The sequence below is a fragment of the Haemaphysalis longicornis genome, unplaced genomic scaffold (assembly GCF_048455015.1).
Source record: "Haemaphysalis longicornis isolate Haplotype H1 unplaced genomic scaffold, Haemaphysalis longicornis Haplotype H1 scaffold_9, whole genome shotgun sequence".
NCBI classification, from domain to species: domain Eukaryota; kingdom Metazoa; phylum Arthropoda; class Arachnida; order Ixodida; family Ixodidae; genus Haemaphysalis; species Haemaphysalis longicornis.
This window is the reverse complement of record NW_027526460.1, coordinates 109,372,801-109,387,179: the sequence shown is the minus strand read 5'-3', so window position 1 is coordinate 109,387,179 and position 14,379 is coordinate 109,372,801. Positions and strand designations below refer to the sequence as shown.

At 48.2% G+C, this 14,379-nt stretch overlaps 1 protein-coding gene across 1 annotated transcript; it reads right to left on the bottom strand.

The window, feature by feature from the left end:
• Positions 1–2,674: 2,674 nt before the first annotated feature.
• LOC144153352 (B-cell receptor-associated protein 31-like) lies at positions 2,675–13,489 on the bottom strand. Its single transcript, XM_077685002.1, has 7 exons — positions 13,392–13,489; positions 13,151–13,251; positions 11,836–11,989; positions 7,517–7,631; positions 6,703–6,844; positions 6,503–6,606; positions 2,675–3,067 (listed from the first exon to the last, which is right to left on the bottom strand). Exons 1-7 carry the CDS (start codon positions 13,481–13,483, stop codon positions 3,029–3,031), a joined length of 747 nt encoding a protein of 248 aa, XP_077541128.1. The 5' UTR covers positions 13,484–13,489; the 3' UTR covers positions 2,675–3,028.
• Between the last annotated feature and the right edge of the window lie 890 nt (positions 13,490–14,379).

The following is a 14,379-nucleotide window of genomic DNA, read 5'->3' as shown; positions in this document are numbered from 1 at the left end:
CCTGTTGTAAAAGCGGGTAATGAGGAGTACAAGGACTGGGTAAATGGCCCACATGCGCCCCTTTGCCGGTCAGCCCGCTCATATCCGCTAAACATGACGATGACACTTGACGATGGAAATAATGATTGTTGTGCCTCCAACCGCAGTGGCCACTAATTGTCTAGTTTCATCGAAGAATTCTTTAGATATGCGTAAAATGGTTTACAGACACCCACAAACAATATTGGAAGAACAGCCGATGGGATCATCGGGACAGTAATGCGACAGCGTTAGTTTTCGCTCTTTCCGCCCCTCGTGTGTGGAATAATCAGACGGACACTGATTAAAGGTTGGAAACAGGTCTTTGAAACAAGTTGAAACAAGTTTGAAACAAGTTGCATAATGCCGTTGCCTTTTTTTTTTTATGGAGCACTAGAAGAAGTTCGACAACGAGCTCACGTATCTGTGTACGCTGACTATGTGTGTCTGGTTGTCCGGATATCAACATAAGCGACTGACAGTGATGGCTCAGCGAAGTGTTCACACCATTCAGAAATATCTGCCCTCCGTCGGACTGACGCTCTCGGTCGAGAAGTACTGTTTTGTTCGTTTCCCAGGAAACCGGCGCCGGTCCACCCGTGTTAATTTAACACTGTGCAGCCTGTCTATCCGTCAAGCCACTCAAGTGCGGTTAGTTGGTGTAACCCTGTACAGCAGACTGTAATGGCGACGGGCAGTGGACATGACATGACTATTTCGGCTCTGCTTCCCTGTGAGAGCATTTTGAGGAGGATTGCTGGAGCTATGGAGGGGGGGGGGGGGGGTGTAATAACCCGGCGTCTATAATTAAACTGCCCTCAGCACTGATTTTGAGTCGTATTGTTTACCACTTGCCTCTGATCTCTCCTTCAGAATCCCAGTATGAGAGCCTCGAAGCGTTGCACAGGAAAGGGCTGAGGACAGCAACTGCGGTTCCTCACGGAGCGGCGAATAAGAAGGTCATACGGGAGAGCCAGTCTTCTACACCCCGCTTGATGGCGTCGCAGAGGTTACTGACAGAGATAATGCGTCTCGAGGGAACCAGAGCTGGAGGAACAATAATTCGAGAAATAATACGACTACTTGCTCGCGGCAGGGCTTACCCGTCGCGAGCAAGTAGTCATTCGGCAGGCGCTAACATATACAGTGCACACGCCCACTCGGCTCCATCTATTCCAACGCACGCCAGGCGCCCCTGTCCCACTTTGTCCCCACTGCCTTATTCCCCCAACCCAGGGCCACATCCTCTGGCAGTGCCCTTACAACCCTACCGAACCACACCATTGCACCGGAGGGTGGCTGGCTGTTGCGGCCAGTCTCCAAGAGCAGCGGCAGCTGTCGGCCCAGATCATCAGGACCCTCAGCGGCTGCATGGACCGAGACGGCTGATTCGTCACCACCATCCCACGACCAATAAAGCTTTTATCTATACATATATTTCGAATGGGTACGTTACAGTGCAGATGATACTGAGGCAATGAACTGGCTTACCAAACTGCCCAGGCGATACTTTTCTCTGGGAAGGCCCTGCCTACCCTTGCATTGTCCAAACACGTATGCGATCTATATAACGTGCACCTCGCGACAGCAGCGCACGCCTACCTGTACTATACCTTATAATACTACCTGCTACCTGTACTAACAATTCTACCTCTACGAAACCTGTACTACCTGCACGCCTACCTGTAATAACTGCACTAGACCTTATAATTATGCGGGATTAAAGTTTGGTTTCGTTGTCTGTAAGGTTTCAAAGAGTGGTGCATCATTTATGGGCACAATCCAGACGTTGTCGCAACGGGAAGCGCGGAACACATTGGCGATGTCGGCCCCTAAGAAAGGAAACACACAGGATGTCTAAACGGACAGCGTTTAAGTTTGCCAACTATAACCCAATACGAAGCTTTACTGCAGATGCAGGAATTGAAAATCATGCTGTGATGATCCTGCTGCCATTTTTATGAGAAGAAGTGTTTCAAAGCAACGGCCTGTAGGAACCTTGCCTGCCTTGTTATTCCATGTAATGTGAAATATGTGGAATGTGGTGCATTGTGCTTACAGTAAAAGTGCAGAAATTTTATCAATATGCGCTCGGAATAATGCAGAGGATTCAACTATCCACATGCTTCTGTTAGCTCTGATAGCCCTTTTCTAAATTTTCACAAGCTGCTTCTGGTTTACTCTGATCAAGGGAGCAACAGGGTCAGCGTAAAATGAAGACCGGTGTGCTGACCAACTAGTAACGTTGAGTTGAACGACGCTAAAATCGACATCATTCGCCGTCTGTTTCATGTATGTGAAACTGACTTCGGGTGGTTTGTATTTTAGTGTAATTCAACACAGTTACTGGATGATCAACGCACTAGTTCTCATTATATGTGTGTCCACATGCAACATTCCCGCTCTTAAAAACCGAAAGCTCTTAGGCTAACAACGATAGCTTGGGGTTACTATACGTTGCTACCAGCAAAGTACAAACCAGAGTCTCGTATAATGTAGTAGATCCTTAACACTACGCCAGTTTTTTTTGTTTGTTTTTGCTTCTCTTGACGTGCATCCGTCCCCCAAAAAAACAACCAAGGCACGTCAATTTCCTTTGTATTTATTTTAGTTCAGAAAAATAGTTGCAAAACCAATAACTTAGTAAAGCCGCATTTATATGACAACATACAGACACGATTTTCGTCCGCAGGTACGAAGTCCACGAAGCACACTCCAGTGTCGTGCGTGGACGTGGCTAGCGCTATATATATCGGTCGAATATATTCCAGAATTACATCACTAACAGGGAAACATATACGCCGTCTAATTACGCGAAAATGCATCACAGATAAATACTTGCAGAAAAAGGTACACTATAAACGCTGATGTGCAATGTTCCGTATGTGTTGAATATCAAACCATGGCGAACACGCGTTCCGTATTGCGAAAAGAGAACAATGGCATCCTTGAGCACAGACTCAGTCCACACAAAGCAGCCACAGACTGGCATGCTGAGTTTAGACCATCTCTAGTCGTCCTTCTTGGTCTCGGCACCGGCAGCCACCGTCTGCAGGAAAAACAAAGAAAAAGGAAACAATTGCTACTGAAGTAACCCAAAAAATTACGAAAAGATGAAAAGTGCGCATACCTATACTTAAAGGGACCCTGCAACACTCTTCGTGCAGTGCAAGTAAACCTGCGCGACGTTTAGATTAGACTTCCAGCAACACCCGAGCCAAATACTACACGTGCACGTGAAACGGTAAGGGCGCAAATCGCCGTGAAAGACGCGGAAAAACCAACCGCTCTCTCTTCAATTCTCCTCATTATGCACCCCTGGCATGGCCTCTGCAACGTCAATCGGGCCATGGCTGTCCTGGCTGTCCTATTGGCTGTCGCAGGTCAACTTATCGGCTAAATTCTGGCATTCCCTGTGACGATCAGCCGTCGTCGGCGCTGTGTATGAACCTCTTTTGTGTCTGAACCTGTCCGCATGCTTTTGGTGTTTCTTTTGTTTTGAGTGAGCGCGGAGTTTGAGTGACGAACTAAATATTCCACTTTCAACGAGCCCACTCCACAACAAACGTTTACTGCTCCAAAAACGCCCTACCAGCCTGAGCGCTTGCTTGTGAGCAGGCAGCCATGCCTGCTCTATAGTGCCTAGAATATACTGGTGCCTAGAATATATAGTGCCTAGAATATACAGTATATTCTAGGCACTATACCTGCTCTTTTGTGGCACCAGACCGGAAATAGGCCCGTCCACGTTGCGGGGAAAAGGACGAAACTCCCCGGCCTGTGACATATCGAAGGCCGTCGAACAGAACGCCGCGCGCCGCCCCCCTCTCCGGGAGAGAGCGCGCAGCTTTCGTCGCGTTGTCCGCGGCTGAGTTGAGAGGGAACATTTATGCGCGATTTTTCATCGCGCGTAGTTTCGGTGATAGGGAACGGATTTTCATAATTCTTGCGGGAGGAGATTGCTGGGACAATAGACTTTACCCCAAAATACATTCCGATTAGTCGATGGTAAGTGTTGCAGGATCCCTTTAAGGACTGTCGTTTTAAAAAAGCGAAAGATCAATTCCCCAGTTTTTATGAAATTGAAACACACATTAAATTGATCTGTCTAACAATGCACAGAAAATATAATAAGCTACAATTCTGGCAGGCTCTTCTTTTTTGGCATCAGTCTACATGTGCAAAAACACACCCGAAACGCTTTCTACGGAATAGTACATCAGGAGCTAAGTTCTACCAACGCGGAGCAACGGAAAGGTGATGAAAGCAATGAAGTGAACTCTGGGTGACAGAGTTGCCAAGTTGTACTGAAGGTACTCCATTCATTAAGCCTATTATTTCTGTTCAACTCAAGGTATACTCCTATTAAAATGCCTGTTTATTGAGTAAACGCCCTTTTAATAGAGAGAGAGAGAGAAAACCTTTAATGAAAGCTGAAGAGGTCAGCCCCACTAATGGTAGGGCTTGCTACTCCAGAACTATTTTAAAGGGGTCCTGAAATACCTTCCGCCGATGCATGGATCTACATGTAACCAAATAAGACAATGTATTAGCAATCTCCTCCCGCAAGAATTTTGTTAAAGCGATGAGTATTAGCTGAGAAATCGTAAATCAAAAACCGCGCATTATCGTCGCGCCGCGTTTCCTCCTCTTTTCAACTGTTGACGGCGCGCGAGCACTGCCTCCCATGATGCTGCGCTAGTCAGCGGTGACGTACTTCCGCATTACGCTCCTCCGACTGCCGTCTGCTACGGGCAAGTTTTGTTGACACCATGAATTCCGCACTCCGCTCAAGGATGGATAAGCGAACGAAAAATCTGGCCGCATGTGTGCGGTGGCCTGGCCTTGCCCTTTCGCGGTGTGCGTTGCTGCAGTGCAGCACGTGACTTTTAATCGGCGGCGAACTCGCAGCCGCTGGGGAGGATCTTGCGCTCGGTCCCTTTCATGCACCGCGCACTGTTTATCCAAAAAGCGCCGTATCAGATGTGGCCCCGCTGGTGCCGGGTCTTATTTTGCGGTGGTGGTAATTCCTGCCGGCGCCATGTGAAAACGACATTTTAAGCCGATACAGAACCCGTGCACAAAACGCTTCCATCATGTGACCAGTTCAGCTTGGGGCGACGCGTGGTGGAGAGCGGCAACGTTAACATGCTCCGGCGCGGCTCTGAGCTTTCTAGCGCTGGAGCGAGCGCCTTTCTTTGACGATCTCAAACATCGGTTGCCTTGGCAACAAGGCACAAACCGCCCCAGAGGTCAATTACGGTTGCGTGATCCCGGTTCAGCTTGGGGCCCCACCTCGCGGCATATGGGCACTGCAGGCATACTACTCACTCTCATTTGGAAGTGCGAGATGCGTTTGGCATTACAGGAGGCGATGGTGTGTGTGTTGTGGACGCCTTTGTTTCGCGATGAAATGCGACGTTGTGCTTCTGCGGGTGGATAGTGCTTCCCATGGCCTGGATTATCTTTCTCGAGCGACGTACGACTCAACCTCGCATGGGGTATGTGCAGTGTGCGTGGCTAAAAGCCATCTCGGCTTGCGCGCCAGAGTTTAGTGACTTGCTGTTCGTCCCCGCAAACCGCGCGCGAGGTGAGTGCCGAATTTACGAGGGGCAGGAGGAGGCAGCCCATCGTCTGTCAATCGCGGTTCAGACTTGCAACGCATGTTGTGACGTTGTGTTCGTTCGAAACGCATCTCTGGATTGTTTTGAAGTGGAAAAAAATGTATCCGTCAAACCCGGGCATTCGGCTCAGGGCGTTCTCTGCGATTTCACGAAAGAAGTGCCACGGGGCTTTCTTTATGGGGCGTACTCCGGTAAGAGAATATCCATGTCGTGTTATGGCCGTGTTGCATTCAATACGAACGGTTAAGCGTTTGTTTACACTTGTTTTGTTTGTTGTAAAATGTCCACGCACTCCGGCACTACGCTGGCAGATCAGCCGGCGAGTCGACGCTGAGCAGACGACTCATCTCTTTGCCGGAAGTGCGTGAAAAAGCCGCCCAATAGCAGGATGTCTAGCTCATGACGAACATCGGGGAATCGATGATGTAGACATGTGAAGATGGCGGCGTCCAAAAACACGAAGGAAAGGGTGAGAAAAAAACGACAAACTTTGCAACAAAAGTGTGAGCTTTCCGCTGCGCGTAAAAGAGTAATACTTGGCCCAGATGACCTTGACGACCCAATCTAACGATTGCGCTACTTCATTTAGTGTGCTCAAAATGCCTTTCAGGGCCCCTTTAAAAAATACACCACATGGTTCATGCACTCCTATTGAGGGCATCGTGTCACACGTTACTGACTAACAAATGGACACATTTCAGGGTCGAGTCGCCTAGGAATGCTTACGCATGAAAAATCACGTTACGAAATTGTTGGTATATTCCACCTAATCTCAAGGGACGTTTCAACACTGGTTACAAGGATAATTGTTCTGTAGCACATTGCCCGTTTCTAGCGAGACGTTTGACGGCATTCGTCACCTGTTCGACCTGCGCGTGTTCGTCGAAGAGTCGGTCGTATTTCTTGCACAGGTCCTCGGCGTGCATTTTCAGGGCGTCAAGGTTCGAAGTCATGTAGTCCACATCTGCGTGTACACGGTAAGGGTATTACAGAAGTGTCCGAATAGCCATCTGGCTCGCGCCAGAAACAAGTTCGAACGTGGCCGGTCTGCCTGAGGTACCTTTGCAGGCTTTTTCATACGCAGCCTGCGGCTCCTCCTTTGGCTTTTCGACGGTCTTGGTCTGTATTCTGACCGTCTTCTTCTGCTTGGCAGTTTCGGAGCCCTTCTGTGAAATGGAAAACAGCATGGACCAATTATCCCACTCACAAGTAGTGTCAGATTGTAAATTCGGAATTAAATGTCAGATTGGAGGCATCATAATGGATCGGACAATAAGGGAAACAGGCCCTCATCCGATGGGAGTTGCTTTTCCACGAGAAGGAAAAATACAGGTATTAAATCATGCATTAAGAGGTATACTACATTATCAGTGCATATCAACGCATCAGCGCATCACAACGAAAGAAGGTTCATGACTATTCTGAGTTTTTCTTCATCTCGGCTCTGTGGAGGATACCATATTTATTTATTTATTTATTTATTTATTTATTTATTTATTTATTTATTTATTTATTTATTTATTTATTTATTTATTTATTTATCTAGATACTGCGAGTCAAAACTTTGACCAAAGTAGGGGGGGGGGGGGGCTTTACAAAACATAGTAATGAGACGAGTACGGAAGAGACATAGGAAATAAAAATATCAAGAACAATGCATGGTACCCTGCATCTCATACACATATTTTAAAAGACCAACGCAACAGAACCCATTAACGAGAAAAAAAATGACACTGTTACGCTTCTGCAATTTTTTTTTTGCCTTTAAAACATCCAGAGGTCTTTCATGCGAAATTCGCTTTCAAGGATCTCTTCGACTGCAGGTGCGAGCGAAGCAGGAAAAAAAAAGAAATGAGGACGGCCAAGCAGCAAACCTTCATGGGAGACCTGGCAGCCTCAGCGGCAGGCCGAGCTTGAGCCACGGCTGCCTCATTGACGGCAAGGAGGCTGGCCTGATCGCGAATTAACGTCACCAACCGGTGGATAACCCTGAAACAAGAAGACTACATCAGCTCACCTGTTAATGCGCAAAATTCGCGATGCGCAAAATTTCGCGCTCGCGAATGTTTGAACACAGCCATCACCTATAACAACTGCTGTTCAATTCCTCTTACAGAAGAATTTCCCATGATTTTGCATTTTTTCGGATATTTCAAGACTGCTGCAGAAGAGGACTGTTGAGCCCCTAAGTTTTTTTATGACATTTTTCTTTCCACCGCAAGGTAGTGATTTTCCTGGCGCAAGCAACATTCCGCTATTTCTTTCAGATGTTCCTGAACATGCATATTCCAATGCATGGGCGGATTTAATAACCGTGCCAGAGGCACGTTTCAAGGTTTTTTTTTTTTTAAAGAAAATCACATTTCAACGGCCTTAAAAAGTCACCAGTGCGTAAACCACGATGCAGTTGTTTTATACAGCTAAACCACTTGCGCGCTCCACCAGCGTTCACCACAGGCTGTGAACCCTTTCGCCTCCCATGCCCACCTCGTATTTACGGGGCCATGGTCTTTTAAATAAAGTTGATCACTATCATTTGCGACACTGACAAAAATATTGTTCTGGCTCTTCTATAATATGTGTTTCCGAGAGTATAAAATTTACGTATTTTAGGACTTAACGTTAAATTGATGCCGCGAATAATTTGCGGTGGCTGAGTTGAGATGAACCACAGAAAACGAAATGGTTAAAGGCTTAAGGGGACAGACAACCGATGTTTGTGGCGGACATGTCCTCCAGGTCACATGAAAGCCAGCGTTTTATACAGTGGGTAAGCACAGGGAATTTCTAAACAAACAGACCGAAATAATTTCAATTTGGCTTGAAACTTTCTGAAGTCTGAATAGGTGGCGCCTTGTATACTGTCTAAACGTGACATTACCGCATGCATACAAATAGTTCCGTCGCTTTCAATGCGTGATTCGAAAACCGCACAAAGGAAAAAGAAAGGCTTCACTTTGCTGTTGTTTTAGCCGAGCACAACTTTTCAAAACCCCCTTTCATCTCACTAGGGTCCCTAGAAATATGTGCTAGTCTGCCGTCCGCCGGCCGCGAAGGGGGCTCCTCCGTGATGCATGCAGCGGCGGCGCTGCAGTCAATCGGAGCGCGGTGGCCGGCCGGCGCGATGGGCAGCGGCGGACGGCGCTCTGCCGTGCCGCTGCTGCCTTCGTAGTTCTGCCCTATTTCTGGGCGGGGTCAGCCCATTTTAACTGCCCTTTTCGAACCCGATTAGCCAATAAGTTGGTTCTTACCAGTACGAAGTGTTTTAACCGGAGCGTGAAGTGACAGGAGTACGTTTTCGCGTATTATGAAGGATCGAGCCTTGTAAAAACCGCGGAATCGTGTCGCTATGCTAGCCCCCGAGTATGTGTCGAACCGATTTCGACACATACTCGGGGGCTTCGGGAACACTGCCGGCAAGGCATCGTTTTCCAGCTTGGAAATATCATGCGGGACTTCAGCTAGCAAACAACCGTTCTTTGTGAATACCCCCGCCATTGTTAACTGATGGATTAGTCAGCGCGTGAAAATGTGTGTGGTGTGTGGCGGCGCTCCGCTTTTTTCTGTGGCTCTTTGGAACCGTCTTTCTTTGCAAGTTTCCCAAGATGTTGTCCCCTGTACGTGTATGTAAATAAAGCAGCTCGAACCGGTGCCTCCTGACCTTTCGCATCGTTGATCTGGAGGCCCTTAAGCGCACATCTTCGCGGCCCCCTCAGTTACGTCCAGTCAGCTGGGAATCTGTTAAATGTAAATGCCGAATAAAAAACAAGACGTGTGCACATGCATACGAAGTTTTATCACCTTCAGTCATCAGATACAGTGATTTCTCCATAACTCGAACTCGGATATCTCGAAATATCGGTTAAGTCGAAACCTTTTTTTGCCGTGCATATACCTGCCATAGGCGACATTTTCCACCCTTTGTCTCGAAACGTCTTTTCGGGGATCACGGATATCTCGAAATGTTGACAATAGGACGCAATGCAACATCCGCTGCAGGCAGCTGATAAGCTCTCGGTTAAAGCTTAGCTCCCATTACGCGCCGAACACCGTCGCGAGCGGCAAATTTGCACGGGGTACGCACTGTGCGCGGCCGATGTCCGTTAGCGGAGTGCTGTCCGGCGCCTACATCGTTGATATAGCTGGGGAAGACGCTTCTGATCATGTGGACGACGACGTGTCTCAAAAAGTCCCCAAAACGGCAGAAACAAGAAAAACATATGCTTTGCCTGCTTCACAGCAAAGATAGAATATAGCGTTGGCGACCAACAGTTGCATTGAGAAGCTCGAGAACACTTTTTTGGGACCAGATGCGAACACGAAACAGGCGAGCATCACGCAGTTCTTTTTCCGCAATACCTAAAAAATTGTTTTTTCTGCAAATTATTTTTGCCTGTATTCCGGAAGCGTCCCTGTGCATTGGAGCGTTTGTTACCAGCACTAGCTCTTATTCCAGTGATCTGGCCATACATTTTTCGCATTTCGCTTAACCCAACACTCCGCTTACCTCGAAATTTTCAAAAATTTGGGTACTATCAAACCTCTTCTGCGTGCCTGTAATTTTCGTGAATACCACGATTTGAAACAATCGCCAGCATTGGGTACGTGAAACTGATTTTTAATAAAACCCGGCTGCAAATCAGTAACTTCGCTTGCATTCCTCATTGCACAGGTTCTTTTTGATCACCCACACACTCGGAGAGAATTGCGAGACGCACGCGGGGAAAGCAAAACGGGAGAATATTTGTGTTATGGCCAATCATATAATCGTAGCTGTTTGAAACCAAGGAGTAAAAATATTGAGTTTTATTTATACTGTCATGACCATATATACCTTGCTTTATCCCCCCTCCCCCCGCACTCTGCCCAAAGTATATAGGAACAAGTTTTTGCTGGCACAACATTTTACTCAAGCTTTCGCTTTTCTTCTTGTCAGCCTACCAGCCGGCTGCGTGCTTGTCACCGTCAGTGACGTTCGGGAATGACCCGGTAATTTCGATGTGGAACAAACACAGCTTCTGGTGCCGCAGGGAGTTCTTTTTGAACGGGATCTCACTGTCTGAACATTGGTGGTTGAACGCGAAGCTTTCTTGTGAGCGCTTCCTTGTCGTCTCAGTTTTGACTTTGACTCATTGAGCTTACACTTTGACTCGCACGCATTTTGGACTTATGATCGCGCCGGATTTGAAATCGACCCTTTGCCGTTTGATTTCACGCGAAGAAAGCTTCGTGTTCAACCATCGTTGCGGAGTGGAGGAGTGGATAATTTTTCTGACTAATTACATGTGCACGTCCATGCACTCCTCTCCAAATCCAAATTGCTTTGACCATGTTGGAATTGCGCATTTAGATAGACGTCGGCTTCAAAACGCGATGGAGCTGCAGCTTCGATTCTGATCACGGGAAGCGGTTTTTTTCCCCCTCTCACTTTACTCACAAACATCACCGTCGTCAGAGACAGTTGGCTTTCCCGCAGTGCTTTTTCGAGGCGACATAGGCCATCAGTGAGACATAGAAAGCTTTACTTTAATAATGGTCCAAGCGGTGGTAGTGAAACGGCTACGCTGGTTGCTGCGGTTTCATCCTTCGGTCTCACTCGCGAAATTCAACGGCCGCAAAGAGGCTCCGTAGCCCAATTCGCGAAAAACTCGGGGCGTGAAACTAAAAGGTCTTATAGTACTATCGTACCTTCAATTGTGAGCTGATGTACGTCGTACCATTCCATTTCACCGCTCTAACCCGATGCGCGCTCGCGTTCCGCGGCAGTATAGCGCGCGGCACAGGCCGGCCTGCGGCCGCTCTTGCTCCGGCCGCTCGGGCGCTCCGATTGCTCGCAGCGCCCTCTGCGCAGCGCTGTGCGTGCATCAGCGGCGCGGACACGCCTTCCCATAGAGAAAGCGCGCGGACGGCAGACTAGCACAATTTCTAGGGACCCTAATCTCACGTACAGCAAAATTTCGTTGCCGCACGGCTGTCACAGTTGCCAGTGTTCCTTTTGGCAGCATACCTAAGTTTGGTTGATCTAAACAATTCCGCTTCCAAACGTTCAGGGTCCTATCAGAAGAACCGTTTTGGTTCAAGGTGTTTTAAGTGATGTCCTTTCATTTGGTAAAGAGAGCATAAACTCCACAAAAATCGGTTGTTTGTCCTTTTAAATATTCGCACACATACTGGGAAGATTTCCTCTACTAACAGCCAGAGGAAGAGGGAGAAACCGGCGATGTAGACGTTCCTCTGGGCCCTGAACATCTGAATGCTCAGTTGCATGTACACGTTGCCATCGTCGTGGGACTCCGACTTGGCCTCTTGGCGCTGGGTGCTGCTCTTGTGCATCTCTCGCAGCGAATCTGCAAGCGGACAGTAGTTCGATCACCATCAATGCCTTCTAAATTGGTCGCCCCATTTCCATTCACAACTCTTCGAATGAGGTTGCAAAAAAATATATACTCCGCAATGCGAAATTTGTGCGCCGTGCGAACTGCAGTCTTCTCAGTCACGGAGCAAGGCTGCTGCGTCTCAGGAAGTGATCGCGTGATGAGCGAAGGCACGACAGCGCGAGCTACCCTGCCGTTGTCTCGAAGCGCATCGCCGCCGCCGAGCATGTTGTAAATCGTGTTTGAACCTCCCGCGCAAAAGTCAGCGAGGTAAGCCTAGCGTCGGTGCCGCGAACTGCGTCTCAGAAAATGAATGCACATTATCGTCGAGCGAAAGACGGCGCACGCGCGCTGCTATGACGTCATCTCGCAGCACGTCGCCACCACTCAGCATGTCTCAATGCCTCCCCCTCCCACTTTCGATATGCGTCGCCGCTATATCGCGCCGGCTCGGCATACCACCCTCCTCCTCACTGTTTCGCCACACTTTCCTCCTCCGTGCTCTTTCTGTCTTCGGTTCTCCCTTCGTTCGCTCGGTAACGAGGACAACGCCACCCACAAACTACAGTAGCGGGCGCTTAGGTGCTGCGAACTAAAAAGGTCAAACTCAGACTTCAAGCGCTGAATATACGGCATGCACTCGTGGAATTTCAAGGAAATCCGGCGGCGAAATGCCGCCCCTCATAGAACTCCGTTCAATTCTGGCCTTGGCCTGACCTGCGACTTAGCGCTTGATGCTTGCCATTGACACTTCACTCTTCCCTTGACGATTTTGTGTTCGTGGCTGGCTAGCGGTACGCTGTTATAATGTGTTGCTGCAAGCAAAAGTTTTTCAAGGCGGAAGCTTTAAATGCCGCATTGCAATGTGACCTTGAATGACCCTGGCGCTGGCACGAACGGTACCAAAACTCAAGGAAGGCCAGCAGAGAACCAAAGCATGCCAGCCGTGTATAGGAGTGCATTAATGGTATACCAACGTCAACGATGGTATAATGTGTATTGAAATATAGCAGACAGACATTTCCGCGTTCGGGTGTGCCCCAACAAGGATAATCATCTTGTTCAGCATCGCGCCTCACGCACGCGATTCAGCCAGTGCAACTGCCACATAGACGTTTGAGAGTGAAGTCTTACCGAAGAAGACCAGCCCAAGGGCTACCATCGTCACTTTGAAGTAGCTTCCCGCGTGGGCTCTGAGGCCTTTGAAGTACCGTGACTGGAATACCTTGTTCCATCTTCAACGACAGAAAAGGGATAAAAAAAGACAAGAGAACAGGCAGGTTGCAGCAGTACTGGGGAAAATCTTACGCGGGAAAAGGTGCCTATATGCGGACGTCAATGGACTAAACATGTAGTGTATCAGAACGAGACTTACGATTTCGGGGGGATGCCCGGAATTAAGAGAAGAATGATCACGGCAATTTCGGCGTAAAGGAAGGTCGCCACGAGAGTCCACTGAATGCCCATTGTAATTTTGTTCTCTGAAAAAAATGTCAAAGACGAAGCACAACGCGCAACATTTTGCAGCACCTTGGGAGGAACCACTCTAAGAAGCTATGTATTCGTATGCATCACGCCAGCTTCTTAGCACAAAATCGAATAAACAGAGTGACGTGTTGCCGGGGGGGGGGGGGGGGGGGGGGGGGGGGGCATTCCACTGAAGCATTCCACTGACAGCAGAATGCTTCAACGAAATTTTGCGAACCTGACGCAGCACATCACATAGGGCTACAGGAAATTTGATGACCTACCGTGGCTGGCAGGAGCAGACGCAGACGGGGTAACGCCGAGCCAAGTTGACAGTGGTCCCGAAGACAAGCGGTTCAGAATGGCGCGTTCCTTTTTTGATGACGATGATGATGACGACGACGACGACGATGATGATGATGATGATGCCCTCAATGCTTTTGGCGCGTACCCACAAGGGGGATTGGCCACGGATAAATCATTTGCTTGTAATTCGTTAGAGGCCATGAAAGGAAAGTTCGCTATGATTAAAACCCCAATTATCTATAAATTACGTATCCTTCAGCAATTCAAGCGGCCTAAGGTAAGCTTGAATACAAATATCCCTTTTTGTATACCCCAAATTTGTGGCCCCAATAGATAATATAAGTGGAGCCGATAAAGTCAACCCCAAACGCTCAATTGGGTCCTTCAAAAACAGCTTTCTAGCTGCCGAGAAGCGGCGACAGGCGAGAAAAAAATGTTCGATAGTTTCAGGGACCTGGAACCGAACACCTGGCTTCCGTAGGTGAAAGCCCTGTTCTAAACAGATAGAAAATTTAATCTTGGAATCCTGCAGTGCAGCTCGGTGAAGGTCACTTCGCATTACCGCGAACCACACTATTACACCAGAACTT